The sequence below is a fragment of the Molothrus aeneus genome, chromosome 4, assembly GCF_037042795.1.
Source record: "Molothrus aeneus isolate 106 chromosome 4, BPBGC_Maene_1.0, whole genome shotgun sequence".
Taxonomy (NCBI): domain Eukaryota; kingdom Metazoa; phylum Chordata; class Aves; order Passeriformes; family Icteridae; genus Molothrus; species Molothrus aeneus.
Window position 1 is genome coordinate 14,243,608 of NC_089649.1, and position 26,055 is coordinate 14,269,662.

General features: G+C 36.3%; 1 protein-coding gene across 2 annotated transcripts in view; it reads left to right on the forward strand.

Annotated features, from left to right (window-relative positions):
• Positions 1-26,055, forward strand: part of LRBA (LPS responsive beige-like anchor protein) — a 367,997-nt gene that overhangs the window by 269,294 nt on the left and 72,648 nt on the right. For both annotated transcript variants that reach the window (XM_066547964.1, XM_066547965.1), the window contains one exon: positions 7,030-7,182. In XM_066547964.1, coding sequence (XP_066404061.1) covers positions 7,030-7,182 — 153 coding nt within the window. The remainder of the gene's footprint in view (positions 1-7,029; positions 7,183-26,055) is intronic.

Sequence of the window (26,055 nt, forward strand, 5' to 3'; positions counted from 1 at the left end):
GAAAAAATTGTGAAACTTAGAACCATTGAGCTGATTACAAGAAATTATTTCTCCTTGCTTTTTGTGTGGAAAGAATGAATGCAGTTACTGATGCTGCTGTCCTAAGATTGTTGTTAATCTTAGCTGGAAGCACTGTGTGTTACAGGAGGACTAACAGGAGCTGGCTTTGGAAAGAGCTCTTGCTGGCTGGAATCACTTCAGCCGAGAAAGCTGAAGCATATGTGTGGTCACAACCAATCTGTGTCAGTATCCTGGGAAAACCTTGGATCAATGATCAAAGCACAAAACCAATGCTCCTCTGTAGAATAACCTTTGCTTGAACTTCACAAATTTTGATTTCAAGAGATATGTGGCATAAAATTCAATTTCCTAGTTCTCCCTATCCATTTATTTGAGCAATGCAAATTAAAAATCTTTTGGAAGTTTAGTGTCTCACTACCACTCTGGCATTATTTACTAATTAGCTCAGGATTGGTGACTTTAAATGTTTAATTATGCGTTTTTAAGTTAAATATTCTGCACTAAAGAATACTGACTGTATTTCAATTCTGTGAGAGTACCACTTGGTACTTTTAAAGTACTATATAGGCATGGCCAAGTAACTCAGTTGCTTCTTAATTTTTACATTATTGGTGCAAACAATCCTGGTTGGTTTTGTTAATACCACAGAGAAAGCAAACCTGGCAGTATTTGCCTGCACTTGTTCAGAAGCACTTGTTCCTTCTGGTTTGGCATCTAACTTGTTGCAATAAGTCTATTTCTCATTATATTTACAACAGCATAATTGTAATCCATGTTGTAATTTGCACTTTGCATGTGTTTTCCCTTTTTCCGCTGTAGTTTGCTGATTGTTTTCAGGTTTTTGTAGTTGTTAATACCATATATACAGATTTTAAGACCATCTGAAGTCCTCTTGCTGTCCTCCAAACAGCTGTGTAGCCTTCTCAGTGTCATCTGGAATTTTACTTCTGCACCTTCTGTGCCAGGGCATTAATGAGATTATTGACTGGAATTAAGAGCAGGGCAGACTCCATTACCATGTCCTCCCAGTCTGACAGTGAACTATTGATAACTGCTCTTGGAATATGGATTTCCAGCTTGGCTACTCCCACGTTATTGTAACCCAATCTCATCTCCATTCTCTAGTTTGCTTGCAGGAATGTCATGGGAGACTGGGACAGTCTCAGAGGTCTTTCTCAAAAGTAAAGCAACACCTTGCCACTTTTTCTTTCACCATCCACCACTGCAGCTTCCTTTTGAAAAGAAAATTAGATTGGTTTAATTCAAGTGATTTTTTTTCACAATTTTTCACCAAGCTATGGTCACTAGTATAGAGCTAGGTACTGTTCTTCATGTCTTTTCTTCTGCTGCTTTGTGTTTATTTCTTTTTCATGTGCTTTGAGTTAGTTTTGGTGAATTTGATTAGTTTTGTTCAAAAAGAGATGCTAGGAGACCATAAAAGAAATATTTTCTTTAATAAAAGAAAACATTAGTAAACTCCAATTACACTGTTCTAGGTTGTTCCACCATAAAATGGGAATTAATTTGTGAAATCCTGTGATATGACACACAGCTGTGGCAGCTATTGTAAGGCTGGGGGAATGGTACTGAATATCTGAATTTGTATCTCATACAGGTTTCTTTAGCAAATTGTGATCCTCATAGTGTAAAACAGCTGAATTTTAGGTACAGAAATGCTGTTTCAGAAAGTTTATTGTAAAACTTATTAGCATAACATAATTTTAGACAGTTTTTCTTTAAATCAAACTTCGTATTTAAAGTCTCAAAAGTTACTGAATAAAGTTGCTGTGAAACTGGCAACATGACCCTTCTATAGGAGAAATTTCATGTCATAGTAGTCACAAAAAGAGCAATGACCAGCAAAATTCAGAAGCAAGTACCTTGAAATTCAGATTTTTAATCATAAACTGGTATAGTAAAATGTTAACATATTTAGGATGCAGATATTTGGTTTTCATAAATGATTTGGTTTTGTGTAAAATTGTGCTAAGATCCATAACAGGGAAATACTTCCCTGAATTAAAAAGAAAAAGTTCAATATATACCATTGAATACTTTTACTTAGATTCTAAGTAAAAAGTAAAACAATTATATATATACACACACACTCATATATATATATGTATATACATATGTAAATAGAGAGAGTAACAGGATTTAAAGTGCTTTAAAGATGCAGGTTGTTATCCAATGAGATATTGACTCCATGAAATCTATTTATTGATCAATGATGGATCAGGTCTTAATTGTGGTTATCATACGTTTCTTTAGTCTACTAAATAAATATCCGGACTTTTTGTACTTCTCTTTGCTTAATTGTGAATTACTGAGAAGTTTAGTATTTTTGTCAAACTAGAAAATGTTTGAGGTATAATCACTTAGAACTTTAACAGAGTGGTTAAACATTGGCAAAATTTGTTTCTTCATTAATTACCCTCAGAATTTTAATGGAAACCTGCAAAAATATTTTTCTTACAACTTGGCAGAGTTTCAGGCAGTGTCTTGAGACAATTTCTTAGTTGACAATTTCTTAGCGAGAAATAACACACATATAGCAGATGAAGGGAAACTCATGGGTAGTGAGAAATTATACTTCCCAACTGTCTTGAAAATTATTTCATTGAAGTGTGATGAAAAAATGAAATTTGAGTTAATTTAATAGATTAGTATATATTTCTTGAATGCCATTTAAGTCCTTAACAGAAGAAATAAAGTGTTGCAAATATGAATAAAAGTTTAGACTTACAATATGCATTTTTATTATTCTGCTTGACAGGTTATGTATAGGCTTAATATTGCTTAACGTGATTGTGAAATAATTTAGTTTGAAAATTTGGTATCTTATAAATGTTTAATAGGATTAGGGATCTGTCATTGTTTCTAGACATCTTTGGAGATCATATAACTCTGCTTCAAAATGCATCAGTCATTTCCTAAACAAAAGAAAAAATAACATTTAATTGCATTAATGAAACAAAGTATGTAATATTAATTTTTTTTTGCATGGGAAAAAAAATTACCGTTCTTAAACTGACATCCTGTTGATACTGCATTTTTATAAAAAATATTTTTAATGAATTTTCCTTAGAAATCATTGTTTTCATGTGCTATGGGGCAATTTCTGTTAGAGAAAAATTGTACTTTAGTTTTATGCAGAATTTTATAACTATTTTAATAAGAATCCTGGTATGGCAGGTTTTTCTTAAAGTAAGTACTGAGTATTAGATTTATGTTGATATTGTCTGTGAGCTCCTTCTTCAGTTGTGGTGAAAAGCATGGCAGAACAACTGAAGTATTGCTTACCATAAGGATCTCTTATATCTTCCTTGTAGAAATGGTGAATTCCAACAGCGAAATTTCAGAAAGTAATTTCCAAACACAAGTCCTAAAACAAGAGCTTCAACAAATCATAGAGATGTTTTGGCTTTTTCTGTGAAATTTAAACAAAAGAAACGTGGGACAGTTTTACCATTTCTGTACATGTGCTGAGTATGGAAAATTTTAGAAGAGACTCAGTCAGCAGAGTTAGAAAAAGTATGGAGAGAACCAAAATTTTTAGTTGGAAGGGGAGACCTCTGGAGGGAACAAATCTAAACTGTCTAGAATCCTTTAGCTTGCAAAAAGAGATCCCTGAGGAAGAATGTGATGATCATGGAGGTCTGTAGTACTTGGAAGGGTGCATAGAAGAGCAAGTAAGGAACTAACATTTACTGGGTTCCACAAAATGGCTATTGGGACCATGCACTGGAACTGCCAGGAAGCAGTTTTAGAACAGCTAAAGGAAACTTGTGCAGACAAAACTCCAGACCCCATGCTTGATGATTTTACAAATCAACCATGGATTAGTTCAGAACCATTTAGCTGTAAGTAACTGACAGAATGTCCATGCAGAGGCTGTGTTTGCCCTGTGTTAGTCCAGTCCTTGTCACTGTTCCAGGTGAGGTATTAAAGGGTTCTTCATTCTGGCCTCTCATGTCTGGTCCTGCATCTTCATGTGATGTTTGTGTGAAGACATTTACTAAATCATTCCTCCTGCCATGCAAAACAAGCAAAAAGTGCCTGCATTTTTTTTAACATTCTCATGTGTCCAGGAAGTTCTATTTTCTAGATTTGCACATGTGGGTCAGCATCTGCTGTGTTAATGTCAGTTAAATTTGTAATTAAAAATGTTATTTGAAGTTAAAAATGTGATTTGAAGATTTTAAGAAAAAAGAAGACCCCACAAATACAGTTGAGAAGGACTGTTAAGGACTGCAGCTGCCAAATACATGAAGAATATTTGTTTACTTGATAAAAATTAATATTTTGTGATCAGGTGTTTTTGCTGTTTTAGTAAAAACTTTTCCTTTAACTAATGTTATAATTTTCACCCGTATAAAGGCATTAAAAATGGGCTCTAAATGCAGCTCATTTCCAATGGCCACATGCATCTGTTTGCACTCCCTTTTTCCATGGGTAAATGTTAGCACATGGCCAAGAGAAGAAAATCACATAACAAAGAAACTCCTTTTGTAGAAATGTATCATAATGGTGACAGTGAAATACTTTCTGAAAACTCATTTCTGGAGTAATGAAAAGCTTTATGAAAAGTTTCTAATAGTCAAACTAGTAGAAATTACAGGTAATTTTGAAGTTTCCAGCATATTGTTTCTGTGTAGCCTAATGAAAACAATGTGTTCTAGAAAGCCAAATGCTTTCTGATCTTGAAAGAAACTAATGAATATCTGTACAGATACATATTTAAAGAAGAAATAAAAGCATTGGCAACATATGTAATGAGCTTGTGTTTTAAGTGCTCAGATCAGGGTATGGTTTCATATTTGTGGTGCGTGCTGCTATCAAATTAATAGTCCTGTGCCTCTGCTTTTTCTTTGCTGGTTTCTGTGATGATAAAAACTCTAGCAACCTCAGTGTTACTTTTTTTTTTTACAAACTTTATTTTTTACAGCATTTATCCTTGCTACATTCTTGTTCTTATGCAGTGAAATAGTTTCAAATCTCTTTTTTATCAACTGCTTGTCGAGCATTTGGTACAGAAGCGTGTTTTTTACCCTAGTTAATTAGGGGACTGTAAACAAAAAGATGTACAATTCAAAGCCAAGCAGTGTTTCACACAAGGATGGAGGTGATAATAGCTTAATTCCTGCTTGATCTTTCCTCTCTTTGCCCTGGCTACTTCGGCTTGACCTTGCCCGCAATCTGATGACCTCCTCCTTGCACTCAGCCATTTGGAAAGCTGCTCATGCCATAGCTGGCCCTCAGGGGCTATCTTGGAGACCTCTGAGCGTTGACCCATGTCAGGACTGCGTCTCAGATCTGATCTGCTGATCTTCTGGCGTGGCCACATCCTCCACCCACAGTAGACAAAGCCACTGAGGCAGTCTGATTTTTTTTTTTTCCTACTTCTCAAGTGGCCTGCAGCTTGCACTTGCTGTATGGAAGACCAATTTTACACCACTCATTTGCTATGAAATACACTTATGAAGCAATTATGTGTATTGATCCTTTCTTTACAAAGGAAGTAAATTCTCTAATTTAGTGGCTCAATTTTTCTAAATCCATCAAATTGCCAGGTTTATTGGGTGTATTTAAGTCTCAACATCAAGTTCCACAAAAATACCCCCCAAAAAACCCAACAACCAAAAAATCCTACCCAAACAATCTACCTTTAAAATATGGGGCAGAAATATGTGTGTTACATCTTTATGGGCTTTTTCTATTAAGTGTTATACCCAGACATTGCAAATATTTTTATGAAAGTATATAAATAAGGTTCTAATCCCATTAACTTGGATAAATTTATGTATTACCTACTGTCTATTTTATAAAATGCATGACAACTTAGGAAGTTGCAGGTCTGTTTGCAAAACAAGGAAATAATCCACTTATCCAGAAGAAAATTCTTACAGGTTTGAGGGTAATTTTCCTTCTTAGCATGTTACGTTCAGTTTTGCATAGAATGTGTCATTTTTTGCTTAATAAATTTTGTTTTTAGCCATTACTATTACTTTCTTTTTCTGAGAAGACTTAGAAATCACAATTCCTGTACTGTTTTTCCTCAGCCATGGTAGCTGTGCCAGCAGAGATGCTAGAGCAGGCCAGCCAGGGAGGTGTAAATGCTGAGTTCCAGTCCTGTTCAGCACAGGCCTGGAACATCAAAAACATCACTTGTTTACAGCAATGATGATCCTGACAAGGAATTTAGTGCAGACCTTGTAACCATGTGAAATCCCTGCCTTTTTGTCTCTTGTGCATGAGATTTTGTGTGGTTCTTCCCTGTAATATATAGACTGGAGACATAATTGAGTAAACTAATTTTATGTGAAAGAAAAATATTGACTCTCTTCAGCTTTGTGGGTTTTTTTCTTTGTTTGTTTTTATGGAACATGTGGCATAACTCCAGGTATTTTGGAATTTACAAAAATTATTTCTGGGTGTTGGACAATCTTAGGTAATAGCCTAAACTTTAGGTTCTTAGATCCTTTACATTAGAGAAAAAAAGACTATAACTGGGTTTCACACCTTTGTAATTAATATCTATGATGCTGGTTTCATCCAACTGTAGATTGCCATTTGTGCATTTGCACTTTAAATGTGTATTGTACTAAAATGTGAAAGAATCAGTTTTCCACAACTTTTTACCATCATTGATTGTTTGTACCTTTCCAGTAAGTACTATCTGTGCCATGTGATGTTCATTACTTTGGTTTTTTAAGTTTCTCAGTGCATAATATGCAACCAAAACCAATATTCTGACATTTTAGTTTTAGAGCCTGTAGTATCTCAGTTCTTTGTCATGTTAAAAGCATGCTAAGGAGTCATCATATCTACAGGTTTGAATTTTAGAAAGTACAGAAGGGGACCCTTCTAGGGAAGGAGGGGGATGTCTGTGGGAGAATTTTATATATTCTCTTTGCTTAATTCCATCCCAATAATTACTTTTTTTAATGTCACACAGTGCATCCTTTGACAGAATTTGACATGGCATTGTTTTTCATTTATCTACAGGAATTGATTCCTGAATTTTATTACCTCCCAGAGATATTTGTCAACAGCAACAATTACAATCTGGGAGTGATGGATGATGGAACAGTGGTGTCTGATGTTGAACTTCCACCATGGGCCAAAACCCCAGAAGAATTTGTTCGCATTAACAGGCTGGTAAGATGGCTCTCTTCTATTGTCCAGTCACTTCTGTCTTGCAAGACTCTTCTGAAATAATTTGCATCTTTGCCTGCAATATATATATTTATATTATAAATATAAACTATGAAGATATAGTTTTAGTAGGATTTACAAATGTTGGAGGAAAAAAGGAATATAGTATTCTCAGTCTTAGATTTGCTCACAAAAGTTTTAATGCAGTCTAAATATACAGGAGATCTTACCCTTTTTTAACGTGTCAGCTCTCATGGTCCTAAAGAGCTAATAAAATCATCACTTTGCAGTAGGCTTGAAAAAGCTTGTTTGATCATAAAAATATTTGTGACTTAAATGTGATTTTGAAGTTTCTTAATTTTAGTGTCCGTATAACTCCAAAGAGGCATTTTCAATCTTCTGCCACCTCTTCCATTTCTTCCATTAAATTGATATTTTTCAGAGCCTTTTTACAAGAAAATAAAACTAAATTCTCCCTTTCCTGCTTCATTCTCAAACCTGTGTTACTGTTCTCTTCCCTGTTTTGGGAAATGCAGTTGTTAGCACTGCCTATCTTCACTGTGCCCTCTGGGCAGTGAAATGAATTACAGAATAGCTATCACACTATCACCAGTGGTGTTTCAGCACATTCTCAAAAGCTATGTTAGGCTCTTCTCAGAATGAAACAGTTCTGCACTGATGGCATTCTGAAATAAATAACAGAAGCCTTTCCTAGCAAATCTTGAAATATGAGGCTGCAGTTTTCATGTGGTAGCCAGCTAACTGGGAAATAGTGAATTAAGGCATGGAAACTCTCAAGAACCTTTCAGATACCAGGCTTATCAGGATAGCATCCTGATACTCCTACGTTAGGATATGGGAATCGAAGAAGTTCTGTTGTTGGTGGCACGTCAGGCTTTATAACATTGGAGAACCTTTACATAAGAAGAAATCTGTGGTTCAGAAGTTAATTAGAATGTTTCACACTGCACTTGTACTGGTAACATGATACCTTTTTTTCAGAAATGCTGTGTGGCCTAGATTCCTGCAGGCAGTGGTAGATGCACCATAGTAATCACAAAGAACGTTGGGTGGATTTAGTGTTTTCCTTCATCCATATGTACGTGCAAATTTTATTTAAATGAGATATGAAATACAGTAACATTGAGCAGGACTACTTGGCAAACCATGTTGAAACTCAGCTTTTGATCTCACAGTTGTGGTGATGGGTAGGGGAGGTAGCCTGACACCTCTGTGAGCTTGGCATGTGCTGGTGCTTCAGAATAACCTGGGAAATGCAAAGCTGTGTTCTTGAGCAGACTTGTCAAAGGCACATCTGTCAAGGTGGACTTGATCTCTCATGACTCCGGTGTTTTAGATTTTGCATTAAAATATACTTTTATTCTATTAGTTACAAATCTGGGTTTCCCCACTGTGAAGGTAATCTCCCACTTCCTCGTTGTCTAAGATCTTAGCTCTTAATTATTTTTCCTCATTCCAAGCCATGGGCTAGGTTTTCTCACCCTCCTCGCTCTGTATACTCTGACATATCATTCCCTCATTCTTCCTTCATTTCCCAGTCTGCTGCTCATGTCTGCCTTCCTTGCAGCTCTCTTTGATATCTCTCGCTTGTGCAATATTCTTGGCATGAAACTTTACAGTTTTCAAGTATTAATTGCACAGAAAAAAATTTGATTTTTTTAAGGCTTAAGCTAGTTATGAAAGTAAGAAATAATTTATCAAGTGTTGGTATTAAAATGTGCCAGACATCATCCAGATGATGTCAGGTGTTCTACCAAATGGGTAGGACCTACAGCTGTAGGTCCTTGATGCTGTTTCTGTAATTAGGATACCAAGTTTTGGTCGGTCTGGTAGCATTAAATTTAAGCCTCTCTGCCAATGAATTACATTAACTGCATCTATCTGACCTAGTTAAACTTATCCAGTCGTAATGGGCCTGGCTGGTGTGGGTGATGCCCTCTGTGATCTGCCACTTTTGCAGTGGAATAACACTGAGAAAATTACATGCAAATATTAAATTGCTTTTCCTTGTTTATACTTGGTGGATTGAATACCATCAGCATAGTTTCTTTTTCAAGTAGAATAGTTTAGGGAGACTGCTTAAAGCTCAGATCCACACTAATATGATCAAGAAGAGCTTGCTACAATGTGGCATGGGCTGATGTATTCAGCTAATATTTCCTTGCTGTCTCCTGGTTCAGACAAAATAGGGAGTACAGTATTCCAAGTGCTCATTTTGTAAGCTATGACATAAAGATATTTTTTCCCCTTTGCATTTGAGTTTACCTCTTTAAGTCCCCAGATCTTATACAACGATTGGAGCTCATGAAATGCATACTACTTTGATCTGTGACCTTTCTGTGGTGCTAATCGGGTTCCTGATATCATTATACCTTGCTCATTAATCATATTTCCTGCAGCCCGTCAGGCAGCCAGACAGCGCAAGCCCCTGTTTGCAGCCGCGTGTTGGCAGCTTTCTGCTTTTCCAGATTATTACAGTGTGATACTTCAGCTTCTCATAACCAGACCCACATCAAGCTGTGTGCTACAATTAAAGTCAGATGGTCCTCAGGTTGAACAGGGATATTCTCTTGCAGCTGTCTGTCTTTCTGGAACAGAGCAGCACGGGGAACAGATGATAGGTAGGACAGTGCATAATAACAGCTTGTACAGTACTGGGTCAATAGCAGGGGTTCAGAGCATTAATTGACAGGCTGATAGCTGATTTAAAAGTGATTTCCAACCTATTTTTAATTCTATAAAGTGTGTATTTTAATTGAAATAGGTCGTTTTCTCTGTGTTTGCTCTGAGAGAAAAAGCAGAATGGTGTATAATTAAAACTGGATTTTGATTGATATAATGTTATCATGAGCTAAATGGTAGCATCAGGATGTCATTCTAAGCAATACAAAGAACTCCAAAGTGTATCTATTGCTTCTGCATATAGTTGGTATTTTGTATTAGTCTGTGATATACAATGTTTTGCAATAACATAACTCAGTAGCGGGGTAGGATATTTTTCTCTGAGACAGTCCAGATTTTGATGGAAAAGTGACTGTGTTTTTACCATTGTGAAACACGATTATATACCTCTAAAGCTCAGGCATACTATGTTTAGTGCCAAGAAATAACTGCTAAGACATTGGAAAATGTTTTTCAGTTTATACAAGTGCAGTTAACAATAACTATATTATTGTCTAAATTCATCATTTCATAAATGTGTTTAATAAGAATTATAGTATTAGCTTAATAAGAGTAAAACCCACAAGCTTTTAAACAAGATAAAATTATAATTCCTCCCCCCAACAAAACAGAAAAATGCAACATACTGTTGCATCCTTACTTTACTATTTCCAAGTTGTAGTATCTTTAGCATTTAATATGTGAGTGAAAGGGAGGATGCAAACTTCATCTGATACCTAACAATTTTTGGTTCTCCCATGCTTCTGAAAGGCCTACAGGAAATAGGAATGGGAAGTGATCTTGGGAGAATATAAAGAGATAGATGCTCAGATGTGGTTTGGATACAGAAGTCCTAAACAAAACCTTTAGCAGCAGCTTTCAGACACAGAAACAGATAGAACCTTTAAAACTTAGACTTTTGTGGCATCTTTTCTTGGCTTCACAGTCTTAGTTATGTTAGGTGCTCTCCTTTAGAACAGTTTTCTGTTTTAGGAATTTAATTTCACGTGTTGGACCTAGGGATAATTACTGCATTCAAGCTGATAGAAATTTTAAATGCCCTTTGTATCATGCATGAAAAAGTAGACATTTACAAAGACCAGGTGAAACCCAGGGAAAAGCCCTATGCTTCCCACTGATAGTTAGGAATAGCTAAAAATCTCAATAAGGAAGTTCTGTTCTGCATGGTAAAGTAATCTATTTTGTCCTGTCATTGAAAGTTGGATGTCTGAATTGGGAAGAATTAATTTGAAACTATTAATCAACAGATAATAACTAAATTTCACACAGCTTTGATGAGCCTCAACTTTTTGAGAATTAGATTGCTTCAATGATAATGAAGTCATTGAGGTCTGTCAAGACAGCTTTCCACAATATATCTCAATTTAAGTGTTTTAGTGCTTTATTGCAGAGTTAGTCCTTTCATGATTTGGAATTTATCCATTTTGTTCAATACTGGGGAAAATGCAAGACAAATTAGAAAAGTGATGAGATTACTGTGCTGGACTGAAAGTTTTGAAATCCAATTCTCAAATAATTGAAAATGTAGTATTTGGAAGCTGGGATGCTTTCTGAAACAAATGAAATGTTTAAATACATAAAGATGCTATACACAAAATAAACGTGGCAGAGCCATGAAAAGCAAAATGGAAAGGAAGGGTAGGGTGTCATTTGCCCCAATACAAATTTTAGTGGAGCACAATGAATCAGTTTTAAGAACTGTCTAAGGTAAGAAAAATCTCCAGTGAGAATTAGAGTCATTATCAGTTGATATGGGGCATTACTTTTTAGCACAAGCAACTCCACCTTATACCAGGCTACACTGAAAAAGTAGCATCTTCTGCCAACTCTCACACAACAGTGCTCAGAACTGCAAGTTTTGTGAGTTGGGTGAAAAAACAAAACTTGGTTTTGAAAAAATTATGTTACTTTCAGTCTGTTAAAACTATTGCTATTAGTCAAACATAGGTACTGGGTTAAAGCCTGGAACGTGGAATGTACTGGATTTTTTTGTGTGTTATCTTGGAAAAATCTCTCTGCGATATTTTTCCTGGTTCCACAGCTGTGTATTTGAAAATGTTACAGCAAATCATACCATAATGTGATACTAGCTATGTGAATTAAGGCTTAGAAGTGGGGATTACTAGTAATAGATTGCTAGATCATTAGTTGTGTATTTCTGATAACAGCTGACTCATTCAATATGTTAAAAACATTAGAGAGCAGAAAAAAAGGGGTAAAATGTAAACTAGGCTTAACCAGCAACATCAGAGTTGTAATGTGTGCGGCACCTACTTTGAGATTCTGGTCTTCATAGAATTGGATGTGGTCTTAAAAAGCTGGAATGCAGATGGAGCTGTGTACACTGAGGAATGAAGATGCTTCCAGCAATCCTGGCTGATGTGGGATGTTCACAGAATTTGAGAATTTTGATATCAGTTCTTTCAGACTCTGAACTGTTACTTCAAATTCTATTTCTGATATTTGGTGATTTCTTGTGCCTTTTCTTTGAAGATTATAATCTATATACAAAACAAGATCTATACAATATCCTCTGAATGGAGGATGTCTATTAACTCTACAAGTATTATAATTTTTAGCAAAAATTGCTTTCATAAATTATTGTGGAAAAGATAGCTATAAAACTAATCTGTAACTTTGCTTTTCCTGACAAATACTTTTATTTCTATGCTATGAATGTGCATTATGCAATTAAAATAGCTATATGTTTATGCAAATAAAATAGCTGTATGTTTAAACATAATTAGTGCCAGTCAATATTAAAGCATCATGATACAGTCATTTTATGGTTTTTCAAGATGTAACTATAAAAAAATTTTTGTACAGGAAGTAAGGTTCCTTGTATCAGGCAAAATAAACATTTTCATCCATAGAAGTCTCAGAAATGTAGCAATCTAATTCCAGCCAGGAATAGTATTCTTCAGCAAAGTTGGGTGTGGAAAGTGCAGTCTGCTGGCATATTGGATTTCATCTGTATAAAAGGTTGATATTGTTTAATGCTTTTTTTCCCCCTCATCTATGGAAACAAGGCTGTCCTGGGAAGCACAGGGGCTCCACTCTGTGTGCACTTAGCAGGCAGAGGGGCACAGGTGATCTCTTAAACAGCTGAAGGGAATGTAGGCTGGTGTGTGAATGAAGCAGGATTCCTCCTTTCCTGGAGAAGCACTTCCACGATTCCAGTGTGCAGTTCTAGTCATTGTCTGGTTTTCCCTTTCAATTTCTCCATGGGGATTACCAGCACTGGCTTAAAGCTGTCTGCTTTTGCATTTGGTGCATTGGTAAATCTGTGTTCCTGCACCACTCAGGGTCATCTCCTGCCAGCTCAGCACATGTGACAATTTCATCATCTGTGTTTGTGCAGGATTTTTTCCACTTTTATAATTACTTTCCAAAAGTTAGAACCTTTGTCTTTGACATAGAAACATTTGTGTGCAGGGTAGAATCAAAAAACCTGGGTAATAGCGAGCAATCTTTTGATTTAATTATATCATGTACAGGTCTGATTATTATCATAGGAAGGGGAGAATGAGACTTTTTTACCTGTTCTGAAACACTTTATTCAGTTCTGAAGATGAATGTAGAATAACCTTAGCAATGCAAGCATAACCACAAATAGCTGAAATTGATGCAGGTAAAAACCTAATCTGTTGGTATTCTGGAGGGAAAATTAAAAAAATCATTCAACACAAGACATTTTTGAAAAGTAAGGAGGAAATATTTCTAAGGGAATGTGATATATGGCCTATTAGAAAAGATTCTGAAAATCTGTGAATAAAAAATGTAGACTAATTTTTCTGTGTGTACAATTGACTGCCTGTGTAACTTATTTTTATTGAAGTGCCATCTAAGAAATATGGCCAGAAATTCATGTTTATTTAAATCCAATTCTGTTGGAATCGTGGCTTTATTAATTTTCATATATGAATTTTTATTGATTTAATTTGTAAAGAAAACTACAATACAGAGAGAGTCAAATAAATTCAAGAATATGAGGGAAATAATTAAAAGTGAACCCAAACTGTGCTTTTGAACAGAAGGTAAGGATACTGAAAGCATTCAGTTTGGGTTTCATAATACAGCAAAATAGGCTAATATTGGGAGATGGGATTTGCATAATATATATGATGGAATACACTAGAGAGATGCATCTGTAGGACAAAGTTAATACATAATAAAATATATGTGATGATGGAAAGAAACTGGTTTTTTGCCTTTTCAATGAAAACAGTAACCTAGGTAGCAGACCATCATTTGCTAGTCAAAAGCCTTGATCTATTTTCTATCCATTCCATCTTTGTAAATAGAAAGAAAAGCAGAGTTTTTCAAGTCTGTTCTTTCCATAACATTTCTTTCTTTATGTCTGCAATTCCTACCATCTCTTTAAACTGCATGCAAGTTACTTTATAGAAATTACAACCAAACTCTGGACTTCAAGAATGTAAACAGTGTAGAATTATTTTTAAAAAGTCCACACATGCTTGTATTCCAGCAGTTTCTGAGAGTGGGATAGATGCCAGTCTTCCTGAATGAAGAAAACTTAAAGGACTCATAGATAGTTAGGCTTTGCTATTGTGAAAAAATAGTTAAAGAAGCTGGTATCATAATTTGCTACACTTCATAATTCTAAAACTTTAAGGTCTTGAATAAGGCTAGCCTAATTCTCTCATTTAAAAAAAAAGCCATAACCTATCACATTCTAAAAATAGTTCTAATTAATTTCCAATTGTTACGACACTACGCACTTATGTCTAATGTGTCTGTGTTAGTGGAGTCAAGGTGAGCTGGAATAAAACTGAAACATACAAGTATTTTAACTGACAGCAAAATTAAACAAGGAGATTTAAGAGCAAGAAAAGCCTGGATACACATATAAGAGTCAAAAGGAAACAAAGCCTAAACTAAAAGTAGGGACTGTAAAGAGAGTGATGGGGTATGCAGATTTCCTAATGAGGTAAAAGAATTTACCATAGAAAAGATAAATATTAAAACATGGAGGAGAATGTTATGCAGTTGGGAAAGATTATAGAATGTTGAATATAACACAGTTTGAGTAGATACAGTTAAAAAAAAAACAAACCTAAAGTAGGTATATTTGCTTTTATCCAAAAATAAGGTGTTTGGAAGCAATCTAGACAATTAAATTTGCTTTCAGCTCTTTTGTTGTGTGATGTTGTAGAACTGGTGTTTGAAAGCGAGTCCGTGGAGGACATTCAAGTTATTACTGTGTGAAATGAAGTGGGAAACAATTGTGCTGGAGCTACTGCCCCATTTAACAGGTGTTCACTAAATCTGTCTGTCTTCTCTTTGTCTGTTCTGCAAATGTTGTGCCTGGACTGATACTGCTGAAAATGTACCAAGAATTTTGAGTAAGGTGTAAAAATTGCTTCACAAGCTTAGTGGTAAGGGAGGAAAAAAAAGTTTGAAAGATATGGCAGTTTTTTACTCTATTTACTGAAACTTACAGTCTGTGATTGGAAGGGTCCTTGCAAACAAATATCCAAGTTGTTCCTCCTGTAGGGAGGTAAGGACTCGCATACAGCGAATATACTGGTAAACTTGAATTTGGTGTGTAGCTCAAAACAAAGTATTTATAATAGAGTCAGTTTAGAGAAGTTTCCATCCTAAGTGTTGGAAAAGGAGGTGAGATTTTTGGCAATATTTGCAAACGTGGAGCTGGGGTTTTCAGCTGAAGAAGGGGAGGGGCTGAGGAAACCTGACCATCTGTGCCCTACATGGAAGGATACAAAAAGAAGTCAGCCGAGGCTTTGCTTTTGGTGCTTTTTCCTGGCAAGACTCCACTCCTGGGATGAGGAAGAGTAATGTTACTAAAACCATCTGGGATATAGAGAAAGGTTATGACAATGATATGGATGTAGGAGGAACTCTTGTATGAGGAAAGAGTTTCTTGTTCCTAGAAGAAAGGAGATAAGAAAGAGCATAAGAAAACCTTACAGTATAATGTATAGTACTGAGAAGATGCTTCAGGAAATGACATGCGTTATTTTGTAACATGGGGACATAAAAGTTGTTCATGAAGTGATAAATTTAACTTTGCTACAGGGCAATATTTTTGAAAAAGTGTGAATTAGACTCAGAAATATAACAATAATACTCAGAAATCAGAGAGGGACATTTATACAAATAAAAGCATACTTAGTTTGTTATGTGGTACAAAACATATAATATGAAATACAAGATCTTACATTCAGCAGTTAAGACAAGCTCAGAGAAATATATGACAGAAATAGTACCCACCTCTCCTTGCTCTAATAAATAGGAGTATCTTTTTCTTAGCCTAATTAAATTAATGATGTTTTAGTCATTAGAACAGATCTTTAGGCTTTAAAGAAAGAAAAATCTGAAGAAATGTTTCCAAAACTTAGGGATGTATCTAAGGAGAGCTCCCCACCTCTTCTTCCTACCCCTCACCAAATTTCCCCAACTGTGTCTTTGTTCGGGGACAGATTTTTGTGAAGCCGTGCTTTAAACTGAAATAACATGAAAAAGCCTTATTTCTAACAAAAGTTATTATCTTAGTGACCTGATTTACAAATTTTTCTCCCATTTATGGCACTTGCACAGCAAATGGCATAGTCAGCTGCTCTGCTGACTAGTGGAAGTACAAACATTCTTGAGTGGAAACTTCTGTTTGCTCTGTTGAAGTTATCTCATTAAGCAGCAGTGAGCAGTGTGGGCTTGTGGAGCTGGCCAGGCTCTAGTTAGCCTGTTCCTGGTCCCAGTTTGATGATAGCAGCCCTGTGCTCTGCAGGGAGTATCCTGCTGCTGCCTGAAGAAAGACAGTGTCAGGCTCCTGGTGATTATGTGCCTTTGCAAAAGCAGTGGGTGGAAACTGATGGAAAAGGTTGCTGCACCCCAGCCCATCTGCTCAGCATCAACCTCCTGCTAGATGGTCCCTCACATCTGCCAGTTGTTACCCTTTAATTGGAAGTTCAGGTGTAGCCCTTTTGGTTTAAGGAGAGGCCAAACTATAGACCATTAGTCAAGAAAAGAGAATGTACTTGGCAAAAAAAATGCAGGTTTTTAACAATCCAGGTCATGTTCACACGAGTCATAAATGTACTGGGCGCTTGGTTGCTTTGGTCAGATGGTTGGTCCACCTTAAATGAGAAAGGACTGTAAATTCTTTTCCCAGTTTCTCTTTGTGAAGGAATTCAAGCAGCCCCAGATCTCTTAGGTTGTAGCTTTTATTCTCAGTCTTTATTAGTTAAAAGGCTGCTTATGCTAGCTACAAAGTCTGCCTTTAAGTAAATACTTGCTGATCTATTGATCTGTATTAGTAACATTTGTGAGATACAGAGTCAACTACAGAACCAAATCCAATAAAGGGCCAGTTTTAATTTCCTTATTTCATTCTCAAATAGCCACGTATTGCTATACTCTGCAATTTAAATCAATACAATTGTTCTGCTTTTGAAGCATGAAGTAAAGGACCATTGGTAAAAAACATCAGAGCTAGAGTTTCTCATGCTTGTGCTCACCTGATCCTTTCCAGGTTAGTTTAAGTACTTAAAGAATGTTTTGGCTGCCTATCTAGGATCAGTTTGGCTGAAACATGTTAGGGACCTCTCACTTGCCAGTGTCTGTGGCAGATCTGAGGAATAGAATATGGGAAGGGGGAAACTTTAATCAGCAACAGAGAGCAGGTGTATCATCTTCCATTAATGTAGCTGCTCTGTAGGAGGATAGTGGAGGGTATATCTACAGAAAGATAATATTTATGTGACCCAGAGAAGGCTAGCTGAGACAGTCTGGCTTACTTCTTTTTGCGAGAAATTTTCTCCAACACTGAAGTTTCAAAATAAGTCTCCAATAAAAAAGTTATGTGAAATCTCAGCTTTTTTCTTTTTTGCATTCTGAAATATTCCTTCCTATTTGGATTTTATTTAGGTAGACTAGTATTGTTATTAACAAGCATCAGCTTGTAAAGCAACATTAAAGATACTAATAATAGCAAAAGTATACCTGGCATTCAAATAGGTTATAAGCAGACAAAATTCTGCATTGATAAAGTGACATAAAATATACTCTTGTGAGGTCTTTTGAGTTTGTCATCCAAATGGAAGGGATTTTCTAAACTACAGTTAAATGTTGGACCTGATCCAAGTTAGTTGTTAGTGAGAGTTGAACTGGGCTCATAAAAACATGAAAGGTTCAGCAGCATGCAAGTAGTTTAGAGGAAATTGATTTAAAATATTAGGAAACTCAAGTGGGTTTAGTTTTGCAATGTGTAGAATAAAAATAATGCTGGAAGCTTCATTTATAATGTTTATTTTGAATTAATAAAACCCCCAAAATTCTCCATTGTTTAAAGGACAAAAACCCCCACATACCAAAAAAAAACCTGTGTAATTATTTTGAGGATGTTCCAAACCACATGCTAGAATAAAAATAGTGCAAAGTATCTTGTTTCTAAAAATCTCTTAAAAAATAAATTGCAAATGTATAGCAGAAGAGTCCTTAAGGGCAGTGAAGCTTCCTAATTGTAACTGACATTATCTCTTGCCATCTGCTTTCTGAGGCAGAATAAGAACTTTGTAATGAGGATTAGGAGTGGAGGATGGTGAAAGCATGCTCCAGGAGCTGCTGGAGCATTGTCTGCTTTCATAATAAATCACAGGATAACTGTTTTAACAACAGGCTTTTCATAATATATTTTGCCTAAAGTAATATAAATAACCTAAGAATTAAAATTTGCTGCATAATCTCAAAGATGTTTGATTTATATTAATTTACTTTATTAGGCCTTTCTCTAAGATACTAAAAACATGTGAAGCAGCCTTTACTACGTGGACTTGGACATCTGCACTGTCAATATCCTCCCTTCAGACTGATGCAAGCCCATCGTGCAGACACGCCCTTGGGCTGTGTGTACACCAGAATTAAACTATGAGGAAAATCCATTCCAAAGCTGCATACAAACTTAGCTCACGTCCATTTTAAGCTCAGTTTTGCTGTCAGTGGGGGCAGATCTAAGCTCTTCACAGATTTTTGGCAGATTGTGTTCCTTTCTACCTTCATTCTTGTTTGTTGAACTGTGCCCCAGTTGCAGTTTGCCTTGTGTGGATTAGTGCTTTAGAATAATTTTAGAAGAGAGCAATATTTAGGTTTATTCTTTTGGGTTTGGATGTTTCTCTCCCAAATACGGAGGGAAGTTCCTTTTGCAGTGTTGTAACCATGGGTGACCACTTAATGAGAAATTTTGCTTTGTGCTGAGATTCCTCCCGTGGGACGGTGTCATCTAACCTGATTGTGACCCATTTATAGGCCCTTGTGTAAGGTGTAAACGGTGTGCTGACTTGTTTTTGCTACCATTTTGATATTGTGGCTATGTAGGAGACTGACATGAGCTAGGCTGTGCACTTGAATAAATCCTGTGTACTCAGCATCAGTTTTGTTTCTGGCTACAACAGCACAGTCACATTAGCTCAGTTTTATTTCCAGTGCTTTAAATCCTGCTGATTTGGATTTGTTTTATGCACCCTTGTCCTGCAGCATATATAAACATTATCCTCGGTGTGGTTGGGCTGGTGATGGGTAGGCGTGCTCGGGGATCAGATAAAACCGCCTGGCAAGCTGGGTCTCGCCAGATGGCCATCTCTGTTTTATGTCAGTTTTGTCACTTCCCTAAAAAGAGCAAGTCCCAGTGCAGGAGCAAGGTAAGGTATGTATTCCACTGGTGTTCCCTGAAGTGAGCCACAGGGTTTCCTAGAGATGGATGCTTCTTCCATAATCACACATCTCTGACTAAAACATTCCCCTTTTTCCTGCTCTTTTCATTGTGAGGTTTAGGATGTAACAAGAAGTGAAAGAGTAAGGAAGGAGGAAAAACTCAACTGAAGTAGTCCCTAAAATTTATGTTTGTCAGGGACAGTTATAGACTGCAATGAAATGCCACCTATTGGGGTTTTCCAGTCCAAAGATCACTTTCTGCAAAGAGACTAAAAAGGGTAGTGTTACATGAATAGTGTCAGTGGAGCTTGCCGGCAGAAAGCTGTGATACAAGCAGTGAAGCAGAGAATTATACAAGAAATTAATGTGAAAATATACAGACGAATCAGCAGATATGGCCAAGTATCTTCAGTTTTTCTGAGGTTTTTTTTTTGTGTTACTATCTGTAAATACAAAAATTACAGGGATATGGGTATATTAATAAACAGAGACAGCTTTACTGTCTCCAGTGGTTACACAGAGATCCTAATTCAGGAACACGAAATCTATTTGATAACTTCCTGAAATGTTAGGTTCATGTACCAGGTATGAAGTTTGTAATGAGCTCTAATAACAGCTAGAAGGTTAACACAGCTTTGGTCCCCACAAAGAATTTAATCTGGAAGTATTTTCTTCTAAAAAAAAAAAAAAGTACACTTTTTTTTGTGGTAACTATAATGTATGGGAAATGCAGATGCTGCAGTTAATTTTAACAAGTAAATTTTGGACATAAACATTCAGATGGCATGAAAAGCTGGATTTTTGTTCTCAGTAAAAACGTTTGTGTAACCTTACAAACAGAATGACTCGTAGCCTCTCATATGTTCTATATAATGTGAAAGCACTGAGATTGATAAAAATAGTCTTTCGTAGTTTAAAAACTAAAGCCACTCTGCTAAAATGTAGAACTTAATTTCTGGGTCACATGTGGTGTGATTTTACTAGAAATACCTTCTGAATGCATTTGCTGCTAAGATGAATGTTGCTTCTGTTTTCATTGTCCTTCAAAATTCTATTTGGGATTTAAAATGTTAGAATCTGGGAAATTAAAGTTCTTATTATCAGGAGATAGTTGTATTTCTGTATTACCTTAATGTAAAATTGTAGTGGTCTTCATTAACAGAAAAGATGACTGAAAGAAATGGCATGTTTAATATGATATTTGAGAACAGAACTGCCCCTTTCACTTATCTGATCACTTCATGCATGTTAGCTTTCCATCTTTCAAGCAATGGGCTGTAAGCAAATTTCAGGAATTTTTAATGTTCTTGGAGAAGGCTGTACATTTGTGACCCAAGGATTAGTAGATAGAGGGTAATACCTCTTAATTTGGGGTCATGAATACTTGGCGGTCATGTGCTGACCTTACAGTCACTACATGTCTGAATTCACATCCTTCAGTTGTTTGCTTTGCTAGCTGAAGGGCCTTCCCACAAAGGCAGCAATAGGAAAGCTTTAAGACAGTGTATTTTGGTTGTGAATTCTCTCAGAATGGTGGTCCTACACCAACTACTGCTTTGGAATTTTTAATGAGGTTGGAAACCAACTGCAGATTGCATAGAAACATGTTCACATGCTATGTCGTACAATAAAGGACTCCTCTTTTTCCATCTCTGGAGGGTTTATGGAATAAGTTCATGGACTTCTACTACTTGAAAAACAAAATATGTACCTATATCTGATGAATACATTTCCCTTCAGCTAATGCCTCAACATATAACGTCTAGCTAAATGGTCCCATGCTGCTGTTTTATGCTGACTTTATTCAGTCTAGAAGATGGACAGAGATCATTTAATGCATTGCTCTGTTCCTCCTCCATACTGCTTACATTTATATAGCTTCAAACCCTGGTTATTGCATGCTGTTTGAACTCTCTTCTAAAAAAAGCATCCTACATGGCCTTTTCTTTGGTGTTCACTCAGTAGTATCTGAGTCATCCACAGACATTACTAAGTTACCTTTACATGACCTTCATGTGATGAGGCAAATGTATTATTTCTATTGTATAAATGCAGAGGAGACAAAAGATGCTTACATATCATCCCTGCTAACTATCTGTGTCTATTTTAAAGGTATTAAGAGGTGGCATTTCTCAGAATATTAAGCATTCTGCAGATTTTGAAAGAAAAGATAAAATGTTGGTTTTAGTTTGGGTCAGTTCTCATCTGCTTTGCCATTCAGCCCAGCAGACAGTTATGTTTGTGTAACTGGGTGTCAAGAAGGAGAGTTTAGAAATGGTGTGACAGGGCAGAAACTGCTTAAGTCAATATTGCATCTGAAACCTCAGCAAATCTTGCCTGACCACGAAGTCTGGTGAAAATAATTATGGAACTAATCACTCTTTGAGAAACCCTTGTATCAAACTAGATACTCCTCAAAAATATAGATTAGCTAATGGGTAATTAGCTTTCAATTAGATGGCAGTCCTGTAGCAGGGATGAAATCCATCTTTCCAGGACAAGTTGAGTGTGATGCAAAAATCTTTTCTCTTTTAAATACATTGAAAAATAACATAACCACTCTCTTTGTAGAAAATGAGACATGGAACTTTTTCATTGTTTAATGGGATGCCAATATCTAAAGATGGAGGAGCTCTGATAAAGATCTTACCAGTCTTTCTATTACATAAATAAATGGATTCTGAATTTTCAATTTTTTTTTTTGTTAATGTGAAGGTACAGATTATTTTTATCTATGCCCACTATGATTATTTGGCATTCCATGAATAGACAGGAAGAGGAAAGTTTGCTCTGAAGACCAGAGTCATATTTGCTCTTAGGTATAACTTTCTTTTAAACTAAGGTAAAGTATTCAATATACTTTTTCTCTAATGGGGTAAATATACATGTAAACATATGTAGATATGGCTAGGTAGATTCCTTTTTTTTTCTCTTACAGAGTATGTGAGACTGGTTTGTTTTGATAGAAAAAGGTGGAAAAGAATTCATTACATGTTTTTAAAACCAGAATTTCCATTTAAGTATTAGTGGATAGTTGCTATGCAGTAACATACATAAAGGATTTTTCCAAGAAAAATGTGGAATTTATCACTCAGAATAAGTAATATGCAACAGGGCAAAAGAGGGTACTCTGAGACTTATGCTGTCAGTGACATGTTTTCCTGGGTGAAATCTGATTTTATTGACTAGAAGTAGTCAGTAGGCTTCTATTAACAGCCATAAGCACTGCCAGAACAAGGAACTGAAAAAAGACAATGAATCTGCCAGACCCTGTCTACAGAGGTGAATGTTCCACCAGAAATCACATTACTCTGGAATTCCTGATCATTTCAGACTTGCAGTTTTGTGGCGAAAACTCTTCACCTGCAGCAGTTAAGAGGTCAGAACTATTGTAAAAGTTCCAAGGTCTGCTTCTGTCACATAAGAAAATATCTATGGAAGTGCCTTGCCAGCAGTTTTTTTTCTGAGCCCCCATGAAATCTTCCATTGAGGGTACATTTTCCTGGGTAGCAAATTTCAGCTGAGTGACAGTAAACCAAGACTTTGCTTAATTACCCTTTGTAGTTTCTTAGAAATATTCCATAGACCAAAGGCATCTGCAAACCACAGGTTGAGAACCACTGATTTAAGGAGGTAGCAGTAGTTAATTGTTCACGTGTCATTGTTAAAATGAGCATCAATTCAGTCTGGGGATGAACTGTCTTTTTGCTGTGACTGGTGATTATGGTTTTGTAGTGGCGTAATTGCTAGTCTAATAGAGGTAACTAAGGTTAACAACAGAGATAAGTAAATATCATCAAATGATTTCCTGCTTTTAATCCTGGTGAGACAGAGAATATATTAAAAAATCCCAACAAACCTCCAAATTTGTTATGCCCTGAAGGGGGGTTTTGAGCTTTACTAATACAAGGCAGATCACATGCTAGATAAGCCCTTGTAAACATAATTTTCAGGTGATAGTTTGCTTTCAGAGGATCATCCCATTAAAACTTGTGCAGGGTTTTGGAACAGAACTGTAGGAGCTTTTATTAACTGTCATAATTCTAAGGATTTTACTTGTTGATACTGAATGTGGACGCGTATGACATAATTGCTTTGGCTGGTTGAAAAATAGTGTCTATTGTAAATTGTGAATGAGTCTGTGGTCTGCAAAAACAGCTGTAATAAATTGTAAGGTATGTGTTGTGCATGCTCATTTTCCAGAAAATTTTTGAGTTGTTTCAGCTCAGAAGCTGTTTTTTGGAGGGAAGGAAGGGGTGAGGGGGGAGACTTTGAAAACACAGGCCTTTTCTGTTGCTGAATAAAAATGAGTTTATGAAATTAGAGAGGAATATGTGGTTATGTTTGATAGCTTTATTGCCATAGCAAATGCTGAGAGTGATTAAAAGATAAAAAGAAGAGCAGGTAGAAATAAGTACCTAGGAGGTACATCCCTAACTCCAGGTTTTCTGCTCACAGAGGTGACATGCTGGCAGTGCCTCTGAGCACAGGCTAAATGCTGATTTGTCTGGGACATGTAATCCTGGATCTTGGAAATGGCAGAGTGTGTAGTGCCAGGCCCCTTGGTTACACAGTCACCATCCCAGGCACTGTGTAAGGAGGAGATTCAGTTTGATTAGTACAGCACGAGAAAGAAATCATTTTGCAGGTGAATATTTCCAGCATTTGTGCCAAGGCTTGATTCTGCAGAAATAAGAAGTGGTTCTCACTTCTGTGAGGATGTAGGGATAAGCCTCAGATCCTCAGAAAGCTGTGGAGCACCCAGTCCCTTGGTAGCAGTTACGGCCCTGCTTCCCTGGACATTGTGGAGTATAATCAAAACAATGGTGGCATGTAATTTACTCAGAAGCATTTCATTATTTAGATGGCTGTGGAATGACCAAATCCAACTGGTATGCAGGTGCTGATCTGGTAGTTTGGAAGCAGATGCAGTTTTATAATGCAGGTTTCAGTTCGTATACGGGAATGACTTAAAACAGCTATATTTTTTTCCTAGCAAGCTATAAATGAGTCCTTGGTTTGCAGTTGTATTCAATTATTTTAAACCTATTTACAATGTATTCTATTGTAAAGCCATGACCTTTGATCTCCAGAATGGTTGCATGTCTTTTGTGGGAAGCAGGAAGTCTTGGGGCAAGTGACACTTGCAGTGCAGTTTATTTTACTTAGACTTTGATTCGCCCCCTTCCCCCCTGTTTCTAGAACTGAAGACAAATTTCTGTTTCTATTGGATTATAAACAGGTTCTGGATAGCTTCAGCTGCTGCATAGTGCAGTGATATTTTAATTTGCTGGGTAGACATGTTTACTGTGTACTGTGTAGTTTATGAGTGTTACCATAAATGAGGTAATCTTGCATCTTGGTTTCCATGTGTGAAACATTACATGAGCTAATGCAGCTGTGCCACTGCTTGCTGGGTATTAGTCGACTTTATTTGGACATAAAGTTTATACTGAACTACTTTAAATATTTGTGCTAAAACTGGTAGTGCTGCTTTTTTGATGTGTTTTATATGACACTGACGAATGCCAAGTTTCACAAAGCACTATAAGAAAATACATTCTGCTCTGTGCCCCATTGTTCTCAAAAGTGGAGATTCCAGAGTGAAATAATATTAATGACAAAATTTTAAATTTATGTTCAGTTAGTGTTTCAGGGGCTGGTTTATATTAAATATACAGAGGAACAGTAGCTTCCTAGCATACTGTAGCAGTCCTAAAAACATACACATTCTCTCCAAAGTCTGCATATGGAATCTTAAGTGACACATGTGGGTTGTGAGAAAAGAGAAAGTTGATTTCTGCTCAGTGTTTGAAGGAATACGTAAAGATTTTTCCATAGTTTAGTTTTGCCTACCAATATCCTTGAATCATCATGTTTTATAAAAGTCTATGTTTTTAGCATCTAGGGCTGTAGTCTCCTTACTTAATTAAAAATATTGCACATTTTCAGTTTGTGTAGCTAGTTAGGAAGGTGTAATACACAGTGAGCTATAAAATATGTCAGTGTATTTTGCTAACTCTAGTATTAACACTTGCATGTAATTTCTTGGGCTGAACTTAATTTATGTTCTTCTTGATAAGTCAGAATAAGGGACATCTGTGAAGCACATTTAAAAAGACACTAAAATTATTTTATATGATTAAGTACTTACTTTTAAGTACTAAAGAAACAGGTATATATATTTCCATAAGGCACATTAAAAGGGCCTCGTCCTGCTGAGGATGTGTTCTGAAGATCTTAAACACTACCTCATGCTTTTCTCAGAATAGAATTGGAAATTATTGTGACGTGAAAGTTCATCTTTAAAGCACTTAGCTGGAGAATGTAACCAGTTGCTGCTTTCCTCCCTACTTGTGTCCTTTGCTTCTTACTCTTCATCCTTTATCCATAACTTCAGCTTTTCCCAGATATTCCTTGTGACACTGCAGCTGAGGCAGCTCCACCAGTGAACTGGCTAGTGTGCATATGCTGCCTCACCAG